Source organism: Lonchura striata, chromosome 3, assembly GCF_050655825.1.
Source record: "Lonchura striata isolate lonStrDom1 chromosome 3, ASM5065582v1, whole genome shotgun sequence".
NCBI lineage: Eukaryota > Metazoa > Chordata > Aves > Passeriformes > Estrildidae > Lonchura > Lonchura striata.
This window is the reverse complement of record NC_140705.1, coordinates 68,027,287-68,047,567: the sequence shown is the minus strand read 5'-3', so window position 1 is coordinate 68,047,567 and position 20,281 is coordinate 68,027,287. Positions and strand designations below refer to the sequence as shown.

At 34.2% G+C, this 20,281-nt stretch overlaps 1 protein-coding gene across 8 annotated transcripts in view; it reads left to right on the top strand.

The window, feature by feature from the left end:
• RYR2 (ryanodine receptor 2) overlaps positions 1–19,930 on the top strand; it is a 381,438-nt gene extending 361,508 nt beyond the window's left edge. For all 8 annotated transcript variants that reach the window (XM_021527072.4, XM_085576771.1, XM_021527071.4 and 5 more), the window contains 11 exons: positions 1,404–1,534; positions 2,114–2,156; positions 3,994–4,127; positions 7,939–7,999; positions 9,297–9,443; positions 10,288–10,422; positions 12,619–12,775; positions 14,547–14,611; positions 15,359–15,459; positions 16,908–16,959; positions 18,641–19,930. In XM_021527072.4, the coding sequence (XP_021382747.3) occupies positions 1,404–1,534; positions 2,114–2,156; positions 3,994–4,127; positions 7,939–7,999; positions 9,297–9,443; positions 10,288–10,422; positions 12,619–12,775; positions 14,547–14,611; positions 15,359–15,459; positions 16,908–16,959; positions 18,641–18,736 (1,122 nt within the window). In that variant the 3' untranslated portion in view covers positions 18,737–19,930. The remainder of the gene's footprint in view (positions 1–1,403; positions 1,535–2,113; positions 2,157–3,993; positions 4,128–7,938; positions 8,000–9,296; positions 9,444–10,287; positions 10,423–12,618; positions 12,776–14,546; positions 14,612–15,358; positions 15,460–16,907; positions 16,960–18,640) is intronic.
• Positions 19,931–20,281: the final 351 nt, after the last annotated feature.

The following is a 20,281-nucleotide window of genomic DNA, read 5'->3' as shown; positions in this document are numbered from 1 at the left end:
TAAATGGACCCTTGATATGACCCAGCTTCTTATTTGTCCTTATATCTCTATTAAGGTCTTATGTGGTTCTTTTCCTCTTTCAAGGGCTACTAATTTGTTCTGTGCTAAAAGACATGATCTGCTTTTGTGGCTCAAGGAAATGTTCATCATGTTACTGCTTTTAGCGTTGATTTTTATCTTTGCTTTAAGTATTCCTACAGTTCAATAGATACTAAACCATTTTTTTGTTGCATTGGTTGCCATGCAGCATGAAAGCTTAGGTTTCTGGTTTTTGAGATGTTTTCTTCTCACACCTCATACTTTTTTGTTTGTTTCTACTATGAGTTTTTATGATATATTTTTTAAACTTTTATTCTCTGACTAAAAAGGGAAAAACTTTGTTATCAATATTTATCTTAATTGCCTTCTTTCCAATTCTGAAACAAAAATACGGTCCAAATATCATTTCAGTCTCTATTTTGGAGATTTTTAAGTCCAAATTATTCTAAACTGCAGGCATGTGTGTGATCGGTTTGCTTCTAAATATTGCTTAGCATATCCCATACATTTTTTTTTTTATTTAGCTGTCTGAAAATCATGTTGGAACTTTTTTTTATTGTATCTATTGTAATCAGCATATTGCTTGAGTAGTCTGTTTTTTTATTATTACTATTTCAGTATACTCATGTCATGAGTATACTGAAATAGTAATAATCTTGACTATTATTACAGTCAGCAAGGTGGGTGAATTTTGGAATCTGTGTAATAGTTACAGGAAAGAGTAGAGTTTCCTAGAAAAATCCGGTCAACTAGGATCACTATTTACATCTGCCTTCTTGAAATGTACTTTTGAAGTTATCCAGCTGGTGAAAGAGAGCTGTAGGTAGAGCCTGGCTCAGTGTCTCAGCTGCTGACAAGCCTTTTTTTGTTACTTACAGTCTTTGCTCTCTGCAGCAAAACACTTTGTTTCCCACTGTGAAACCTCAAAAATTCTTTAACAAATAGAAGGAACCTCTAACATCTCTGGGTATCAAAATGAAATAAAAACGTGTCATCCCAAAATAATGTTTGGAAATAGAATGTCAAAGGATTAAAAAAAATTAGCCCACTTTCACTTGACTACCTCTAATCCTATGATTGCACTGAAAAACTGTTTTTATTTGAAGGATTGCTCTTCAGGTGTTTTGGCCATCTTTTTACAACTGTTCGCTATGCTGTAGTTTAATGATTCTGAATGACCTGACCCCAGTGCATTAATACCTTTTCGGTGTTCAAGGGAATTGTTAAATCTTTTAATTTTTTCAAGTACTACTTTTGCATTCTTCAGTTTTGATACTTATTTCTTCATAGCAACCAGCTTTTCTTAAAGTTTGCAGACATATCAGTGCATTTTACATAGTTCCTGTATTTTCTTTCAACTGCAGGTTCCACTGGTTATTTTTAAGAGAGAAAAGGAAGTAGCAAGGAAATTGGAATTTGATGGGCTATATATAACTGAACAGCCATCAGAAGATGATATTAAGGGACAGTGGGATAGACTTGTAATCAACACACAGTGAGTTTTTACTTCCTCTGTCTCATTATAGCCCTGTAAGTAATTGCTCTTCTGTTTCCCCAGTTACATGCTTATCATTCATCGTCTGAAATAAACAATTATTAGAGACATCCCTCTAGCAAGGATATACAAAATTTTCAGGCACATGCAAGGTTAATGTTTACTATCATTTTTGCTATTACTATTTAATCTTATGCATTCCCAAATTTTTGCCTTAAAATTACTTCTCTTCATAAAAGAACAAAGAAGGGGGATGGGTTTGTTTTGGCAAGGACAGTGATGATGGTTGTGCATTGCTATCAGTTCAGGAGTGAGCTGTGCTTTGCATCACATATTTAAAGTTCTGTTTCTCTGCCTGGTGGGGCTGTGTGTGGGATGTAGCTGCTCTAGAATCCTGTCTGCAGGCATTGGCTCCACTGTGCTTCTCACCTTTACGTGGTAGGCTGAACACCATTTGGCAGCTTTCACTCCAGAATGTTCACGGTGACTGACTGGTGGTAGACACCACATAGAGACTCCTAGAAACAGAATGGAAATATATTTGTCTAAAATGTCATCTTGTTTATCTATGTTTTCCAGGTCTTTTCCAAATAACTATTGGGACAAGTTTGTGAAAAGAAAGGTAAGGCTTATTTTAAAAAAGATTTATGAGGTTAAAATAAAATTCTAAAGTGTCTTTCTGTTCATGCTGGGAGGAATGTGGATTACACTTCTTTGAAATATAACTTTGATTCAGTGTAGATTTACATATTTACGATTTTATACAGATTTTGTATAAAACAGGAATTCAAGTACATTCATGAAATTACACGAAGAATTTTGTGTGTGCTTGTATGCATAATGCAAATTATTTAAAATATCTTGTCTGTATTTATGTATTCACCTCCATACACAAAGAATGGTATCCCTCACCCAATAGAAGGTTAAAAAGTAATTAATGAGAAGACAGGACAAATTGAGATATTTAAGCACAGGGCATAATCAGGCAACTATAACACCCTGAAAGGCATATACATGCACTGGCCTTTTTTGTATCTTACCTCTCTATTTTCCCATGGTTTTTCTTCCCCAATTCACCTAAATCAATCCCTTTTTCCATCTTTGATTTCTCCCTGTAACATCCAATAGCATCCTGTTTATGGGATGTATAGTGTATGCATCCCTTGGCAGCAATCCTCTTAGTCGGACAGGTGATCTGGAGAGCTTTTACCAGTGAGTCCTTTTATATGGTTCAGATTTGGGTCTGAGGCTCTCCTGGGATGCCCTGGGAGGGACCAGGCAGAGCATCCATTCACTGTGAATCCATAGTTTGGGTACCTGCCTGCCCCTGCACCACTGCTGTCCTCTAGGCTTGAGCATTCTTAAAAATGCCATTTAAAATGTTTTCTCAGTTTGCTCTTAAGAATAAATATAATGATTGTACAATAGCTTACAGCAAGAAGAATCTTTTCAGTGTGTTTGGTCACAATTGAAAAAGAGAGTGTGCATGTTATTGGATCAGTTTTATGCCTCATTCACACTTCAATGCAAATCTTGTATGATACTTTTGGAAATGTGTGTTTTTTAATATTAGTCTTCTGCTTTGTAACCATCTTAGGTCTTAACTTGACCAAAAAAAATTCCTTTGAATTGTGTACTCATTTTGCTGTGGAGATTTTTTTTTATATTTTAGGTTATTATATAGAGATTTTTACCTGTCTATCTAAGCAAAGGGGAAGAAGTAGCTCTCACAGAGCTACTTTTCTTGAGAAAGAAAATAAAATTCTACATTGCTTCTGTCAATGTAGATGGTCAAGGAAGGGTCAAATAAAAAGGAAAGGAGTATGGTTTTAAGTTGTGTGTAACACTTTAGCTTTAGCTGAGGAAATGCACTGTATGATTTAACTGTCTTCAAATATACTATTTTGCAATTAATGTCATTTCATATATATATTTGTATTTTAATCCCCAGTCTACGAAATAATCCATATAATAAAGTACTGTTTTCAGGCTTGCTACAAAAAAAGCTTCTCTAAAAATCTGAAAAAATATCAATAAATATTTAAAGTGCTTCCTATTAGAAAGCTGGCAAAATACGTCCTCACCTGGAGGAATCACTGAGTTATGATCTTGTTATAGAAAAATCTGGATTTCTTTGACTATTCTTTTTGAAATGAGAAGAGACATAATATTTAGAAAGGAGCTGTGTGTTCAGTCAGAATGAAAGCAAGTAAATATTTATTTCCAGCAAAATTACTTATGAAACATGTTAAATTTTATTAGAAAGAGATCAGGGCTAGTTTAAATTCACTGAAAATAAATTTTTTGCCGTAACTATATGTTCAAGATCTTGTGATCACAGTGTCATGAAGCACTTTTTTTCAGGCTCCTTGTATGTTAAACCTTTTGTCTTCAGATCCAGGCCAAATAACTGCTGATCTACCTCACTAATTAATATTTTTGACTATTTCTTCCTTTAGGTAATGGATAAATATGGTGAATTCTATGGCCGTGACAGGATCAGTGAATTACTAGGCATGGACAAAGCTGCTCTTGATTTTAGTGATGCTCGAGAAAAGAAGAAACCAAAGAAGGATAGCTCCTTTTCTGCTGTGTAAGCATTTGCCTACAGTTTGTTTGTTATTGGGGTTTTGTTAGTTTATTTTTTAAGAATTTTGTTGGGGTTTTTTGTAAGCTAAAATCAAGCATTCAAGGTTTACCACTCAGACAAGACATCTGTTGCCCATTTACATATATTTGCATAAGAAATCAATTCTTATGTTGACTGATACAATATATTTATTTAATTATAGACAATGTACATGCAGGATTCCTCTGGTTTTTTATGTATGAAGATTTATTTTGGTGCACAGCAGCTTGAATATATCACATTCCCACTCTTTTGATAGTGTCATCACACCTTGGCTGGAATCTCCTTTTCAAGTTCTCAGTTCAGCTGTGCTGGAAAGAATGGGCAAAAATGGCACTGTGTGTTCTGATTATAAAGAAATTATGAAATAAATTTAAATGTTAGAGGCCAGTAAAATATGGGAATTGGATGATTAATCTTCACATCCTTGCATAATTTGTTTTCCCTAAATTATTAATTTACATATTATTTGGGAGGCAAATAAAGATAATCCCCTTGACTTTCAGAGTAGTAAATTCTCCTTTGTAGAATAGGATTTCATAAAACACTGCAAAAAAAGTTTTTTCCAGTTCTGCATTATAAAAGATAATTATATAAAATAATGATATAAAAAAGATATTCAACTAGATAGAACATATTTTAACAGATGGAACTTTAATGCTACAGAGATTCTGAAGAGTTTATTTAAAGCTTTCTCTAAAAGCAATATTTTATCTATGAGTATGCAAGGATTATGAGAAGTAGGAATTGGAACTACTGGTAGATTAGAAGTGCATTGAAGCAAGAGCTGATGTTATAAGGATGACTCTTTTATCCATCTTTATAAAAGATAGATATTAATAAACCAGGAGTCTGTCTGAACAGTCAGTCAGGTGCAGTGTAAAGGCTCAAGGTCTCTGTGTCATTTCAGTACTAAACTGAAATAAGAAAATTTAATATTGTGGCAGAAATACTGTCTGGAATGCTTTCTTCCATGCTGTTTTACTCCTGCTGGATTACAGTAGGACCCATACTTGAGTTTAGGAAAAAACCTACTACTTCTATTATTGGTATAAAAACAAAATGTGTGCTCATACCCATATGAAGGGAGAAACAAAATGTGCGCTCATACTCACTCATATGAGGGGAGAAACATTTAAGTAATATTTCTGTGAACAATCTTGAAAAAACAGACCAGAATGAAGCAGTTGAAGAAGGCTGATGAAATATTTAGTTTAAGAATCATGTCTGAAGAATGCCTTTTTTTAACATCTTTAATATCTCCTCCATGTTATATACAATAAAAAAAATTATGACATCATCCATCTTTCATATTCTCCCTGGAGGAATCATTTCATACTCAGATTAATATGTTACAGGAAAATAAAAAAGTATTACAAAAATTTGTAGAACCAGTCACATAAAAGAAATATACTCTTCAGGAAAGCATGTTTATCCACTTTTTATCAGTTTCAAAAATGAATACTAATGAAGCTACTAAAACTTACACATATTCCAAATTCCAAATTTGACATGTATTTATCATGCAGTGAAGAGAGAGGTGGGAAAAGCATTGGAACTGACCTCTTACTGCAGTGCCTTAGGATGAAAATAGAGAATGGTGTGACCTGGTGCAGGTTGCAGCTCTGGTGGAGCTCCTCCTGCCTGTGCCAGGAGAAGGTGGCGCAGACCATATAGCTGTGTCTCACAACACAGAAGGGAATTGCACTGAGCAGCATTTTCATCTTCAGCACAAGTGAACAGGTGTCTTTGACCCCAGCTCCTATTTTTTTCTCTCCCTTTCCTTTGGAAAAATAACCTGGGATTTGCATGTGTCTTTTTGCAAGGGACCTAAAGCGCTCTACTTGCCAGTGACCATGCTTCTTCAAAATCTTCTGCCTGTCCCAGTGATACACTGCATTAAAAAAAAAAATCTGTATTTTACTGACTCTTGAAGAGCCATCCAGCTCATCAATGCAGTCTTGAATATTTTTCATTTGTATTTATTTAAATGTATAAATATTTATTATTTAAATAATGATTTAAATATGTTGCAGTATTATTTAACTATTACCAACTTAGAAAGATGATGCAGTTGGAACTTTCCTGTATATTAGACAGTAAAGACAGTTACATTTTGCACACTCAGATTGACACAGTGGTGCTATTTTTCTGTTGAATTAGTTTCTTCTTTTGGGTGCATGGTGTTCAATCAGATGCATTATAGATGTAGTATATTTGAGAAAATAATGTGGAAGACACAAATATGAAAGTTAATTTTCAGAGATGCCATTGTTATTTCCCTGTCCCTTTACCTTTCTAACTGCTGCTGTTTCTGTGATCATTAGTTTAGTCAGAGTCAATAGAAGAGGCAGATAAGGCTTAAGCCTCTGCAGCAAAATATTCTGGAGTGGGTAATGTAGTAATATTTTGTAATGTAGTAATTTAGTAATGTAGTATCTCAGAGATACTACCTCTTTAGTAATGTGGTATCTCAGAGAATAGGATTGTTCCTGGAAAACTAGTAGTCTTTTTCCTCAAGTGGCAGTATATCTCTTGCCCATAATGGCTAGTGAAAAAGTAAGGAATTTTATTTGCAGTAGTTTTTACACCTGAAGTCTCAAGATTTGTACTTGCTATGATGACACTACAGGACTTACAAAAGTGTGGATGTGCCTGTTTGTCTGAGTAGAAGTGTGTATCTGCACGTGGGTAGGGACTTCAGCTGTTGTGGTTGAGAGGCAGGCACAGTCACTGTTAATGTCCAAATTCCCAGCCTGTTTCTTTGATGCACATATAGGAATCTCAGTTTCAAACCTTTCCCCTTATGGATGCTAATGTAAAATATCTCATTTTTTGATTATTTACTTGGGAATCTCAAGCCTAGTGGATCCTTGCAGAGGCTGTGTGCAGGATACCTCAAAAAAATCTGTTTTGTGCTCTGTCTTCAAAACACACAGAAAGCTGTCGGACACATTATAACTCATTGTTTTGTTTTGGTTCAATGCTCTTTTTTTGTAATGGTCAAGTGGCACCATTCTCAGTGAAGTATTACCTGATAATGTTGTTCAGTGTCTGGCACAAAATTTTGACACAATGTAATAAAAAGGATATGTTCTACCGACTTGACAATAAAGAATGTTTTTTATCTGATGGGATGCTTTCTATTTTTAAAAAAGTAACATTAATAGAAGATTTTCCTAAGTACCTATATCAAAACTCATTAACTGTAAGAACTATCATATTTTCATTAATGAATTGCCTTATATCCTTAGAAATATGGGTCCATTTTCTGAACAAGCTCTCAGATTCATCTGATCTAAATTTGTCTGTCTTTAATGCCATCCAATTGTGTCACTCAAGGTATGCTATTAATAACTAAGGTAAAGAATTGGCATTTTAGGGTGCAAATTCAGTTACCTTTTTTGACTTGCTACTTCAAGCTTGGGTGGGTTGCATTAAAAATAAAATAAAATATTTTTTTTCTCCATGGATTTTAAAGACAGCTTATTTCACTTTCTGCATGATAGCATTTTCGAAATCAATCAGCATTAGGTCTGATGACTTCAAAATAGTACCTATGAATTTAATTTTTGCTTTTTTTTTTTTTTTTTGGACAGATTCATTCCAGAGTAAAAGCTTGAATTAGAACAAGGTTCTAATGTATTTCAGCTTTTGAAGAAATTGATCAGCTGTTTTATTCTGTTATGTGACAATGCACTTTCTACAGATTGCATTTAATGTTTTCCACTTGCGTTTTGCTATAAAATGCTTTTTTTAATTTTTATTTTTACAGGCTAAATTCCATTGATGTTAAGTATCAGATGTGGAAATTAGGAGTTGTTTTCACCGATAATGTAAGTTTCTCAGTTTGTACATATATCTATATGTTCATGTTATAAAATTTGTTAATGCAAAGTGCTTCAATGAGAGGTGTGAAATACTCTTGATTGTATTTATTTTACTACAGGAAGAAAATTTTGAAAGCTTAAAGAGACATTGTCAAAATATTTTCACAGTTACATTGGTAATAGTTAATAGAACCTCAGTCAATTCCTGCCCTATTTCTGTTATGCTTTATTAGAAGCAATAAGAAAGCACTGTGCTATAGAATTAGAAAACTGACTGTATAAATGCTAATTGCCATTTTTCCTGCTGTTCAGAAATACTACGAACACTTGAATATTCCTGGAGCAGAGTCAGATCAATATAGTTAATATATATTGAATTACTAAATTTGTATCACTGAAACCAATAGTAAGATGTGCCACAGAATGATACAAATTATTTAAATAATTTGAAAAAGGGAGTCTTTAAAAGCAAAAAAAAAACCAAAAACAAAAAACCAAGGAGAGATAAACAAGAATGTTAAAATGAAGTTTCAGTCATATGATTTTACAATTATTTGATTATTTGTTTGCCTAGTCACTTAACTTATTGGTAAGAAAAATGGTTGGGGAAAAATTATTTTGGAACTAAGACAGATGGAAAATGAAAGTGTAATCTGAAGGTACTCAGGAAAAGTGGAAACAGTAAGCCTCCATGTCTAGAGCCAGCATGATCTGTAAACAGTGTTTGTTTGGGACTAGTATTTTTTTAAGGAGGGAGAATAATTTCTCCTATAAATACTTGTCTTTAAGTTCAATAAAAATTAACTGATAGAGGATCAGATGAAATTAACATTCATGGTTATTTAAATAATACTTATGTGTTTATATAGGAGCTTTAGTAGCTCAAATTATAAAATTCCTTTTATTGCCTGAACAGTTTTGTAATTGTCATTAACTATCTTTGGGCATTAATATTTTAACGTAATTATTTAGAAATTATTTTTAAAGTAATTTAAATCAGAAATTCTTTTTTTTTTCTGTAGCAACATTAACAAATAAGGGTTTAAGAATTTCAAAATTTGTTTTTGTAGTATAAATTCTGAATTTCTTGATTTTGCCCATGTCTTGTTGACTTTGTATTTGAAGATTTAATGTTATTGCATTAATAGAAAATTCTCAACAATATCTAGAAAATTCTCTGTTCAAAAATAGCTGTTTTCTATTTAAAGAAGGGCATAATTGAGAAGTTTCTTATTGTCTTGAATTAAGTTATAGATAAAAGCCATAAATTCTATTTTGAATGTACTTTTTTTTTTCCTGTTAGTCTTTCCTTTACCTAGCGTGGTACATGACCATGTCGGTCCTTGGCCATTACAACAATTTTTTCTTTGCTGCTCATCTCCTGGACATTGCAATGGGATTCAAGACATTGCGAACTATTCTGTCATCGGTTACCCACAATGGCAAACAGGTATCAACTGTCATCTCTTTTCAGTTTTTTTACTTAGGAAGTGCACAGGAAAGATCACATCATTACTTGAGTCAGAGGCTCTGCAGGTTGAGAGCAGAAATGTTCTTTCATCATGAGCTCTAGAAATTGAGTTGATGATGAAGCTAGACAATGGGATTTGTAAGCAAAAGTGTTCTCCCTTCTGAAAATATTCCTGAATTTTTAGCAAATTACCTGTGAATTAAGGGGGAATTATTTATAAGGAACTTTTTAGATCTGGGAGCCACACAAGTGAAATATCAATTTACATGATACTGAAGCTCCCTCCCAGCTGCTTTCCATTAAGCTCAGAGCAAAATCTGAATAATGCTGCAGTTGAGCAGTGGAGTACTTGTTGCTGCTTTTCTGAGCTATTGAACTATTAGGAACAGGGTTATTTTTATATGTAATTTCATACATGTAAAAAAAAATAGTAGATAACTGTATTTCAATTAATTATGTATTTAGGTGATTATTACTATTAGGTAGTGAATTTTCAGATCTTCATCTGATTTTGGGGATTCTAATCATTGTTTCTTTGTGTATCTATCCATAAGATTTGTCTTTGTAATTATGTTTCTGTGTAATTTATCTTTGTAATTGTTTGATAAAAAAAAAAAAAAAGGAAATACACAATCTTTGCATGAGAATATGCAGATGTATTACTCTGGATTACAAAAATATATAAAGAGTAAAAGTTTTCCTGCTACTACTACATACAGTTTATTGTTAGTTTCTTTTTTTTTTTTTTTTTTAAAGAAAAGATAAATCACAATTCCATAGTGGTGTTGTGGTGTTATGCCCATTCTGTAATTTTGTCTTCCAGCTTGTCCTAACAGTGGGATTACTGGCAGTAGTGGTATACTTGTATACCGTAGTGGCATTCAATTTTTTCCGCAAGTTCTACAACAAGAGTGAAGATGGTGACATGCCAGACATGAAATGTGATGATATGCTAACAGTAAGTCTTTTTTTGCTTTCTGGTTTTTAGTTGGTTATTTTTTTTTTCTCAGCCTTTCGTGGTTTTGTTCTGACCTTCTTGCTAATTGGTATTCATACAGTCATGTCATTAGTCAGCAGGCAGGAAAGATTGCAGTTGAAAATAAAGGAACAGATATGATGAACATCCTCAACAAATAGATCTTGTGTATGCTCAAAAAACTCTTCAATAAGGGAGTAGAAGAAACGTGGTACTATACTTTGCTATAGCTGTTCAAAAAGCTCAAAACAACTACAAGCTATGAAGTTGAGCTGGCTAAAGGGCAGCACTTCTGAATCTTGAAATTCGACAGGTCATTCAGGAGGAGGGTCAGTTATAGGCAAGAATTTTCGTAAGTAATGCGAATACTTAAACTCCTGTTTAAGCTTTGAAATCTATCAGTTTCTCTTAGCATGAATTGCCATAGTTATCTTTAATAGACAGTTCAGTAGCTACTGTGTTCAGAGCTGCCTTAAATTATTTTGTACTAATTAAGACAATGCCAGGCTTTGGAGCTATGGGTGGTAGGTACAGCTTAAACCACAATTTTCAAGATGCATTGCCCTTAATATCACTCAAAAAACAATAATGTGTAACAGTTAAATGTATTTCAGTGTGCTGTGCAACATGAATCTCTTCCAGGGAGTCAACAACATTGAAAAGTCAAATAAACAGATAAACTTTTGAAGCAGAATAGTATGTCTATATTTTTGTCTGGTTTGGGACATTCAGCACACCAAAACCAGATAAACTGGAACATGAATCAGTGAAGGGCTGTTAAATTGTCAGGTGCTGGAGCACTTGCTGTAGGAAGAGAGGTGAGGGAACTGGACTTGTTTGGCTTAGAGAAGAGAAAGTCTCAAGGTTGAGGGTGTGTGAGGAGTTAACAGAGTCTGCAGAAAGATTATTGGGAAGACAAATCCAAGTCCTAAAAGGAAGTACATGGCAGGAGAGTGTGGACATAAAGTGGAAAAATGTGTTCTGACTGAGGGGAGTCAAATAGATCACATTGCTCAGAGAGGTAGTTGCAGCTTCCATTCTTAGGAAGTTGTAGTGAACCAACTTGGATAAAGCCTAAAACAATTTTTTCTGAGGTTGTAGTGGGCCCTGCTTGGAGCAGAGATCTCATGAAGTGATGTGATCTGACTTGCTCTGTAATTCTCTGAACATACTCATACCACAAGGCTATAATATTGTATGGGAATGAGTTAGAATAACGTGGTATGCTGTAAAATCAGGGTTGTGTCTTGTAAAAACATTAAGTCTTGAAATGGGATTTATCTTTAGAAATTGTCAGATTTTTCAGGCAAGGGTTACTCATCATTATATGGTACTATATAAATTTTTCACAGAAGGGATTTTGGAGACAGTGTGGTATAGGATTAGAAGAATGGATTTTTTTGTATAGTGAGGCTTTAGAAGTTAGTGGTTGTCGTCACTCTTTTTTGGTAGAGGGTGAGAACCCTTGACCTGTAGTTTGCAAAGGTGTTTAAAGAAAAAAAACCATTGCATGCTCTAGACCTCTAGAGAGTGATACCATAATATTCTATTAAATTGTAACATGATAAAACTGGAAATTTTGTATTGTCATCATCCCAGGCAACTGTTCTGATATATACCACCTTTCGTATCATAGTTTCACAGTATTATTCTCAAATATTTTAAATAATTAGCCTGTTCTCTGCACAAGTATTCACAAAGATGTTTTGCTTGTTTGTAGGGGTTTTTTTGTTTGTTTTATTTTGGCTAGAGGAGGAGGGTTGGTTATTTTTAAATTTGAATTTGAAACACTAAAAACAGGGAAAATAATTTACTTTTGAGCTGGGAAATTGGAAAAGGAGATGGCTATGGTGGTGATGATATTTCCTATTTACACTGCTGAAATGATTTTACATGAATCATGGGGTGCTGCTGAGCTTCTGGTAGTTGAACTTTTGGTCTTATTGAACTGCTACATAATGATAGAACATGAAATACTGCAGCTTCAGCTGCACAGTAGCATTTCCCTCTATCAGAAATATGCATAATCTCAAAGGAGAGAAAGCCAAGAAAATTGCTTGATGTGTCATAATTCCTAGACCGTAGACCAGTTCTACCAATTACTGAATTTGTGACACTAGGTATTTTTGCTTTTAGCAGCAAACAACATTTGTATCCCTTTGGTTTGTTTTTTTCTAGTGCTACATGTTTCATATGTATGTTGGAGTACGTGCAGGAGGAGGCATTGGTGATGAAATAGAAGATCCAGCAGGAGACGAATATGAAATCTATCGGATTATCTTTGACATCACTTTCTTCTTCTTTGTGATTGTCATCCTGCTTGCAATTATCCAAGGTATGCTTTTGTAATCCATAGTGGGACTGAAAGCATTATTTAGCAGTACAAAGATTTCAGTGCTGTGGTAATCACAAACCTAAGATTCAGACAGAACAGCAGGGCAGATCACAAAGGATAGGTGTATATAGAAAATCGCACCCAGGTGACTCTCATGCACTGCTCTTCTGGGTCTCTGTAAAATCAGCAGGCTCTAACTGGATCAATAGAAACAAAAGAATACTGATGTCACTGCAGTTTCTGTCTTGTCACTGCCCTTTCTAAAAGCCTCCTATAGAAATCTTGTGGCACAACTTAAAATTGTCCTTCAATGTAACGCATCCTACATGAGCTTTCATGGACAAAATCAGTGCTGCTGTCAGTATTCCCTCTGCCAGCATCGTAAGTTCTTCACTATCTGGCAGATCTTCAGATTGGTAATAGTGGTGTGAAAATTGGACCATAGCTTTAAGAGGTTAAATATTTTCTTACATAAAATTGCTGTTTTGTGTGATGCTTCCTTATTTGAACAGTGTATAAGAGTAAAAAAGTGCTTGATATGAAACAGCTTTAGTATAGCCTGGTTAATGACAGTGGAAAGTTAGCTGCCATTAGTTAGCCTTGGAATTTCAGTGAAACTATTTGACTGATAGTGTTTCTCACTGTTGTATTCTGGATAGTGGATACCTTATTTTGGCATGTCAAGGATTTTGTTTTTATTATGTTTACATGAATTATGTTTATTGATATCACCTGAAGTACTTAAACCCCTGTTTCTTTTCATACTATACCTTTAAAATATTGTCAAGAGTGCCCTAAAGGTCATTTTTTATGAAAGTTTGCACAAGTTAACAGAAGTATAGTCTCAATTTTGGAAAATTTGATAAGCAGTTTTTCTGGGTTCACTTGATGTCATAAATACTGATAGCTCATTGTTTTCTGTCAGCTGATAGCTACCTTGGGATAATTTTGACAGCAGTAAGGGTGCTTTCTCCCCCACTACAAGGAAATTCAAGAAGCAACTTTCAGCTTCTGGTAAATTACTCTTACTCAAGCAACAGGGGTTTTTTAAAGGGCTTGGGGAGGGTGGAAATTTTTTTATACCCTGAGTGGGCATATCTCATGAGGTTCATGTCTTCATTTTGTGAGTGGCTGAAGAATAGAGTCCTTAACTGTCCAGATTTGGTTACAGGAGTGTCAATAGTCATTGTGGAGTTAGTCTTTATTTGTATTGGAGTAAGTGAAGGAAAGGTTATAAGCAGTTTGCAGTGTGAGCCATAGAGCCTATGATTCTTTTTCTTCTTTCTGTATCTCCCTCAAATGACCCCTTACTTCTGTCAGAGCTCCAATAGTGGAAACTTGTTCTACATCACAGCCATCTTGAGAGAGGATGCATGGAGCTCTGGGCCTCTCTGCATCTGCCATGCAATAAATATCTCATCTCTGTTAAATGTACACTGTTATTTTTTCTTTAGTAGGGCCCTTATCACTGTAAACCTGTGTATATATTAATGTACTAAATCAAGATTATAGCACTGGGAATAAAACAGAAGTCTGCTTGTCCCGTATTATAATTCAAAATAGTACTGCCAGACATGTTACTGGTGTTTCTTTAGCTTGCTCTTTTTTCTTCATGGTTTTGTTGCCTTTCAAATGTATATTGGTTTCTATTATTTCTGCAGAAGATTCTAATTTAATATTCTTTATCAGAATTATGTTTTCCCTGGATTTCCAGATATTCTTTGTCACAGTTGTTATTGAACATTAATTATCATTTTAACTTAAACCCTAGGTTTAATTATTGATGCTTTTGGTGAGTTAAGAGATCAGCAAGAGCAAGTTAAAGAAGACATGGAGGTAAGAACATTCAGTCGCTGAACCACACCTATTCTCAGATTTCATGAGTGTGTGTTTTCAGTAAAAATACAATTTAGCTAGTGGATAGTTTGTCAAACCAGGAGAAGAATACAATCCTGTACATGGTCTGATACCATACAACGTGAATTGTAATGAATTGTATGTCTGTGGCTAATTTAAGTATTTTGGATCTTCAAACCAGAGGGTTCTAATGCAGGGTGTTAACAGTCATGTTACATTTCATCTCAGATGTAATTTCTTTAATTAATATATGTGTGAAAGTATCTTGTACTTTGTGGCTTTCTATTCTGTCATTGAAGTATATATGTAAGAAGTCAGGAAAGTGTTGCAAACCAGCTTCACTTTGTAATGTGAACTCGGAGCATATTTGGTTTCAGCAGGACAAGGATTGACGTAAATATTGCCATTTGTCACAGTAAGTGCTGCTTAACATTAAAAAAAGTCTGCTGTGATCATTTTGTATCTGTCTCCTGATATCTGTTCACTTAGAGCTGGAAAAGATTTCTTTTTTAAAACAGTAAGAAGCTGTTCTGATGGTAGCTAAGCTTCTATTCAAGTGTTTTTACTGAGATATCCAATTTGAATCATTAAAAGAAAAGCCTTTTTGTTCAGTGAATCTTATATATGATGTATTGCCATTTTCAAGAAAATTACTTTTTTTGCCTTCTCTGAAAGGAGGGCAGGTGTTATATGTAGTGTTGAAGGGCTCTGTATTCTTTCTTCTAGACTAAGTGCTTTATCTGTGGAATAGGAAATGACTACTTTGATACAGTGCCTCACGGCTTTGAAACACACACACTACAGGAGCACAACTTGGCCAATTATTTGTGAGTACACTAAAAATGCACTCCTCACTAACTCATGATCCTTGCAGCCTTCACAGGTACCTGGTTACCTCATTTGCTTAAGTAATAGTCAGCTTTGATGTGCACTTGTACTTTCTGAATGTATTATTCTGGGGCAGTGACAGCAAGGAATTAATTAATTAAGTCTCATATCCTGCTTTCCAGCTTGGTTTTGGCACAATAAATTTGTATGAGGTTGCAGGTAGAAATGAACTTGGTCTGTGGTGCAGAGGCCACATAAATTGTAAAACTGAATGAGATGTATAAGGTATAGAGAAGCAATATGACCTGGCCTGGAGACTGATGGAAAGAGAGAACAAAAAACTTACATTGAAAAAAAAATATTTTGTGCTGAGGCTGACCAAGAGAACCAGGGACAAAGGGAGGTTGGGGAACTGTAAAGGGGGAGCTAGAGACAAGAGGGATCAACCAAGGGCATCAGGTCCACCTTGGAAAATCCAAGCAGAGAACCAGTGACCACTAAACTAAATAAAGCCAATTATCAGGTCTACAACCACTGTATCATACCATTCCTCTCATGTATGAAAATCCAGTGCCAGAGTATTTCATACTAGTGCTATCAGTATGAAGCAGAGGATGTCTTTGTGTTTTTAAACTGGCATTGTATATGCACAAAATAATGAGATTGCAAAGTCAAGCATGGCTATAAAAGCCTTCCACCTGAAAAACAGATTGTACAAACACAATACATTGGAAGCACTGTCGTATGGGATTTTATTCCTACTTAATAAATACTGAACAAATAGCATACTATAGCATACTTGCTTTAAAATGCCACAGCCTAAGGATTTTTTTCTTTTTGTGCATGACCGTATTTTATGTTTTTACACATATTTGGAGAGAATGTCTCTTAGGAGTGAAATTTTGAAATTATAACCCAGTGAATGTCAGCTCAAACCCTCAAGACTAATGTTTTTTTCAAAAATTACATGTTCTTTTCTGCTCATGTTGATCTTAGATACACTACTAAAATATCCCAAACCTGTAATTCCAGCAACAGAAATGTCTTAGATATCCTCAGCATTTTTTATTCAGTGTGGGAAGAGGAAAAAATGAAATTTCCAATGTCCATTTTCTGTCTGCTTCCAAGTGGGTTTTCATGGGCAAGAAAATGTTGTGTGTTGTAAATTTCAGATTAGAAAGCTTAGCAAATCTTCATTTTAACTGAGTTGCTAACTACAGTAAGTCAAACTGATTATCATGCATTTTAATATACAACTCATTGAACAATGAATGTCAACAGTGTCAGGAAAGTGTTTAATCTGTCTAAGAATATTATCATAGATAAAAATCTGGAACTTGTAAGTCCATGAACAGCATTATCACTGTACATTCTAAAGAATATCCATCTCCTTGTGGTTTGCCTAATGTTTCCACTCTATTCATAATAGCTGTTTCTTTGCTTGTAGGTTTTTTCTGATGTATCTTATTAACAAAGATGAAACCGAGCATACAGGACAGGTAGGTTGAACAACTCTATTAATGTCAGCTGATTCTAAAATAAAAATCATTCACGCTTGGAAAAACTAAGATTTTTCTGATGGATAGACCCTGTATGGTGTGGAACATAACTTTCACTCTTCTAAGCAATTCTGAAGATTTTAGTTGCTTCATGTTAGGGTTAATTCTGAAGCACTTTCTATTCCTTTTTTGGTATCTGAACCTGTTATTTTTAAATTGTTATTTCCACAAAATATAAGTACATACTATTAACAAAAATGAGAAACAGAATATTGAGGTATTCTGTGAAAGCTTAATTTCTCCCTTTTGATTTTTTTTAATAGCCTTTGTTTTTTATTACTATAATCTGCATATAATCTTCTATGTCTACATTCCTGAATAAGTCCATATGAAAGAACTTGTGCATATATTTAAAATGAAAAATATGTGAACTTTTCTCTGGAGGTTTCTACTGTGTTCTTCTCTGCTCTTTCAAACTTCTGGTGCTCTCTTCAACTTCCTTTAAGTATATTAAAAGTCACTAAGAAATATATGACCTTTACAGTCTTTTTCATTCCTAGTGATAGCCTTTAGCTGACTAGGCAAATGTTCCTGTGTTGCAAATCAAAACACAAAAGAACTGAAAAGTATCATATATATAACCCTACTTGGGTCAGAAGGATGATTTGCTATAAAGCTATATAGCTTACTCTTTCTGAACTCTGACATATGTGCTGTAATCATCTTTGCATAAATCTCAGCCTTGTCCAGTACAAGATTTTATGTGTTTGCTTTGCTATTTTTGAACATCTGTTTGTCATTTGAGAATTTCATACTAACTAACTGAGATTTTTGAAAGTCTTTTTTATATGCACTTTCTGTTTTCTTGGCAGTGCATCCTATTGTATTCCCTGAAGACAGATAGCTACTAACTATTCAGTTTTGATACTGTGATAGTGACAGGTGATAGTTTGAAAATGGAGAGTATTTCTTACTACATAGTTTCTAGGAACATGCTTCAGTGATAAACTTGGTGCTAATTTATGGTTGGATCCAATGATCTAAAAGGTCTTTTCTAACCTAAATAATTCTATGGTTCTGTAACTGGTGTAACATATGTTATTTCTACCATGAAATTTTCATAATCAAAACCACATTTAAGTGGTAAGATTAAAATAGAAATAAACTGACATATTCTTTACTATTCTTTGGAATGTCTCAAGACAGAACCCTACCCAAACAAATAATCAGAAAAGAAGAAATACCAAATGCCACTGACTCAGAAAATACTGACTGTACAGGTCATTTTCATTTATGTATTTTTTCTAGACATATTTTGAAATGACTGATGCAGAAATTCAATCAAATTTCTATGACAGAAAATATTCTGCTTACCTTGCTATCTCTCTTGTGGCCAGCTTTAATTGAGCTTTACAGTGCCCCTTGATGTGCAAAAAGAACTAAACTACCTGGTTCTCTTCTGTGCATTTCTATAGTGCTTTTTGACCAGGTGACAAAAACCTAAAAGCTATTCTAAATAAATCAAAGTCATTAACATGGCTTTTCAGATTGATGTTCAACAACCTTGCATGCACAGAATCAAAAAAAAGTGAAGTGATATATAAATAAAAGAGAAAAAAAAGTAGTGGTTGATGATTTCTCATTAAATAAAGTTAAATAATTTAAACTGTGTTTCTTTCAGGAATCATATGTATGGAAAATGTATCAAGAACGGTGCTGGGAGTTTTTCCCTGCTGGTGATTGCTTCCGAAAACAATATGAAGACCAGCTCAACTAAGCAAAAATGAGGGTTTCTGGACATAAATGTCCATATATTTCCCAGCTCTTTTTGGAATGTCTAAAAGATTTCTTAAATCCCCAAAGCTGTGTGCATTTTGGAGCACCAAAGCTCTGTTTTTAATGACCCTACTGCACTTTTATTTTCTTGTGTATTTGCTTTGAGAACACTGGAGTAAAGAACAATGAAAAATAACAGCAACTTTGGAACCAAACCAACCACTTGCACAGACAAAAGATATCCCTATACATAACACGCACACACAAGTAGAGACTTGAGACAGCTGATTTTTGAAACTGCCAGATTATACCCTTGTCTAAAAGATCACACATGGGGTGACATGGTAGCAACACTCATTTGGTCTGTTTATTTCATCATCCTGGAAGGAACTATATATAGTTCACAGAGCACCGTAAAAGATTGTTGTGGACACTAAGTTGTGGGGAAATAGTGCCTTACTATATGTGGGTTGAGCTATGCAGAAGATGAGTGCATGATGACATTTTTTTTTTCTTTATGTCTTCCCTTCCAATTTAATATTTATTTTGTTGTTTTGGTGGGTTTGGGAGGAAGGGATTTGATTGTGCACATCTTTTTAATAAGAGTGGAGTGTCTCAGGACAAGATTAGGTTATTCTCATCAAGTTGATTTCACATTTACCTTACTCTTTAGCTTTTTGCTTTTATTTTGGTAATGCTCTGATACAACACTGCTACTTTATGAAATCTTTGTATGAATACAAGACAGCTGCAAAAAACACTTTAACCAGAAATGTTTCATTGCATGTTTATTATGCAAGTTTAAAGCAATCAAAAACAACCTTCAGAAACAAGTTGATCAACATGAAAAAACATTCACAATAATTATATCCATAGTAATAAAGTGTTGTGGGCTTTATTGTACATCTGGAACAAGTGTCATCAACAACAATATGAATATATGTTATGAATTTGAGAGTAATTTTGGTTTCTTTTTTTTTCCTTTCATTCATTTCTGCCACCTGTGATCGATAGTGGAGTTGAAGATTTTCTTGTTAAATTATTTTTTAAAAGCAAAGCTGAAGCAATATCCATTCAGGGACTCCATCAGTTGCATCACAAAACACCAATGATGTGTACATTACTCCATTTTGAGTCCTTTTCAATTGTAATGCCAATCTTTACAAATAAAAAGAGACATTCAGAATGGAAATAAGCTGGTTTTGGTAGCATTTGAAGTCTTTATCGTAGAGTCTTTTTATCAATCCCTAAATTAATTTCAACCATTTCAAACAAGGATTAAGCTACTCTTTCCTTAATGAAAGGTTTAGGTACTGTTTTTTGTCTTTTCTGCTGGACTTCTTCCTGTTCTGTTGCTTTCCCACATTTCTTTACAGGTCACATTTTTTGTCATTAAAAAAAAAAAAAATCTGTATCAATATTCAGTTATAACTAAAAAAAAAAAAAATACAATTAAGGGAATAATCACTTAAAAATGTTAAGGTAGTATTCTTAAAGGCCAGGCTTTCAATTCTGTGAATTTTGTTGAATTAGGTATCCTGTTCAC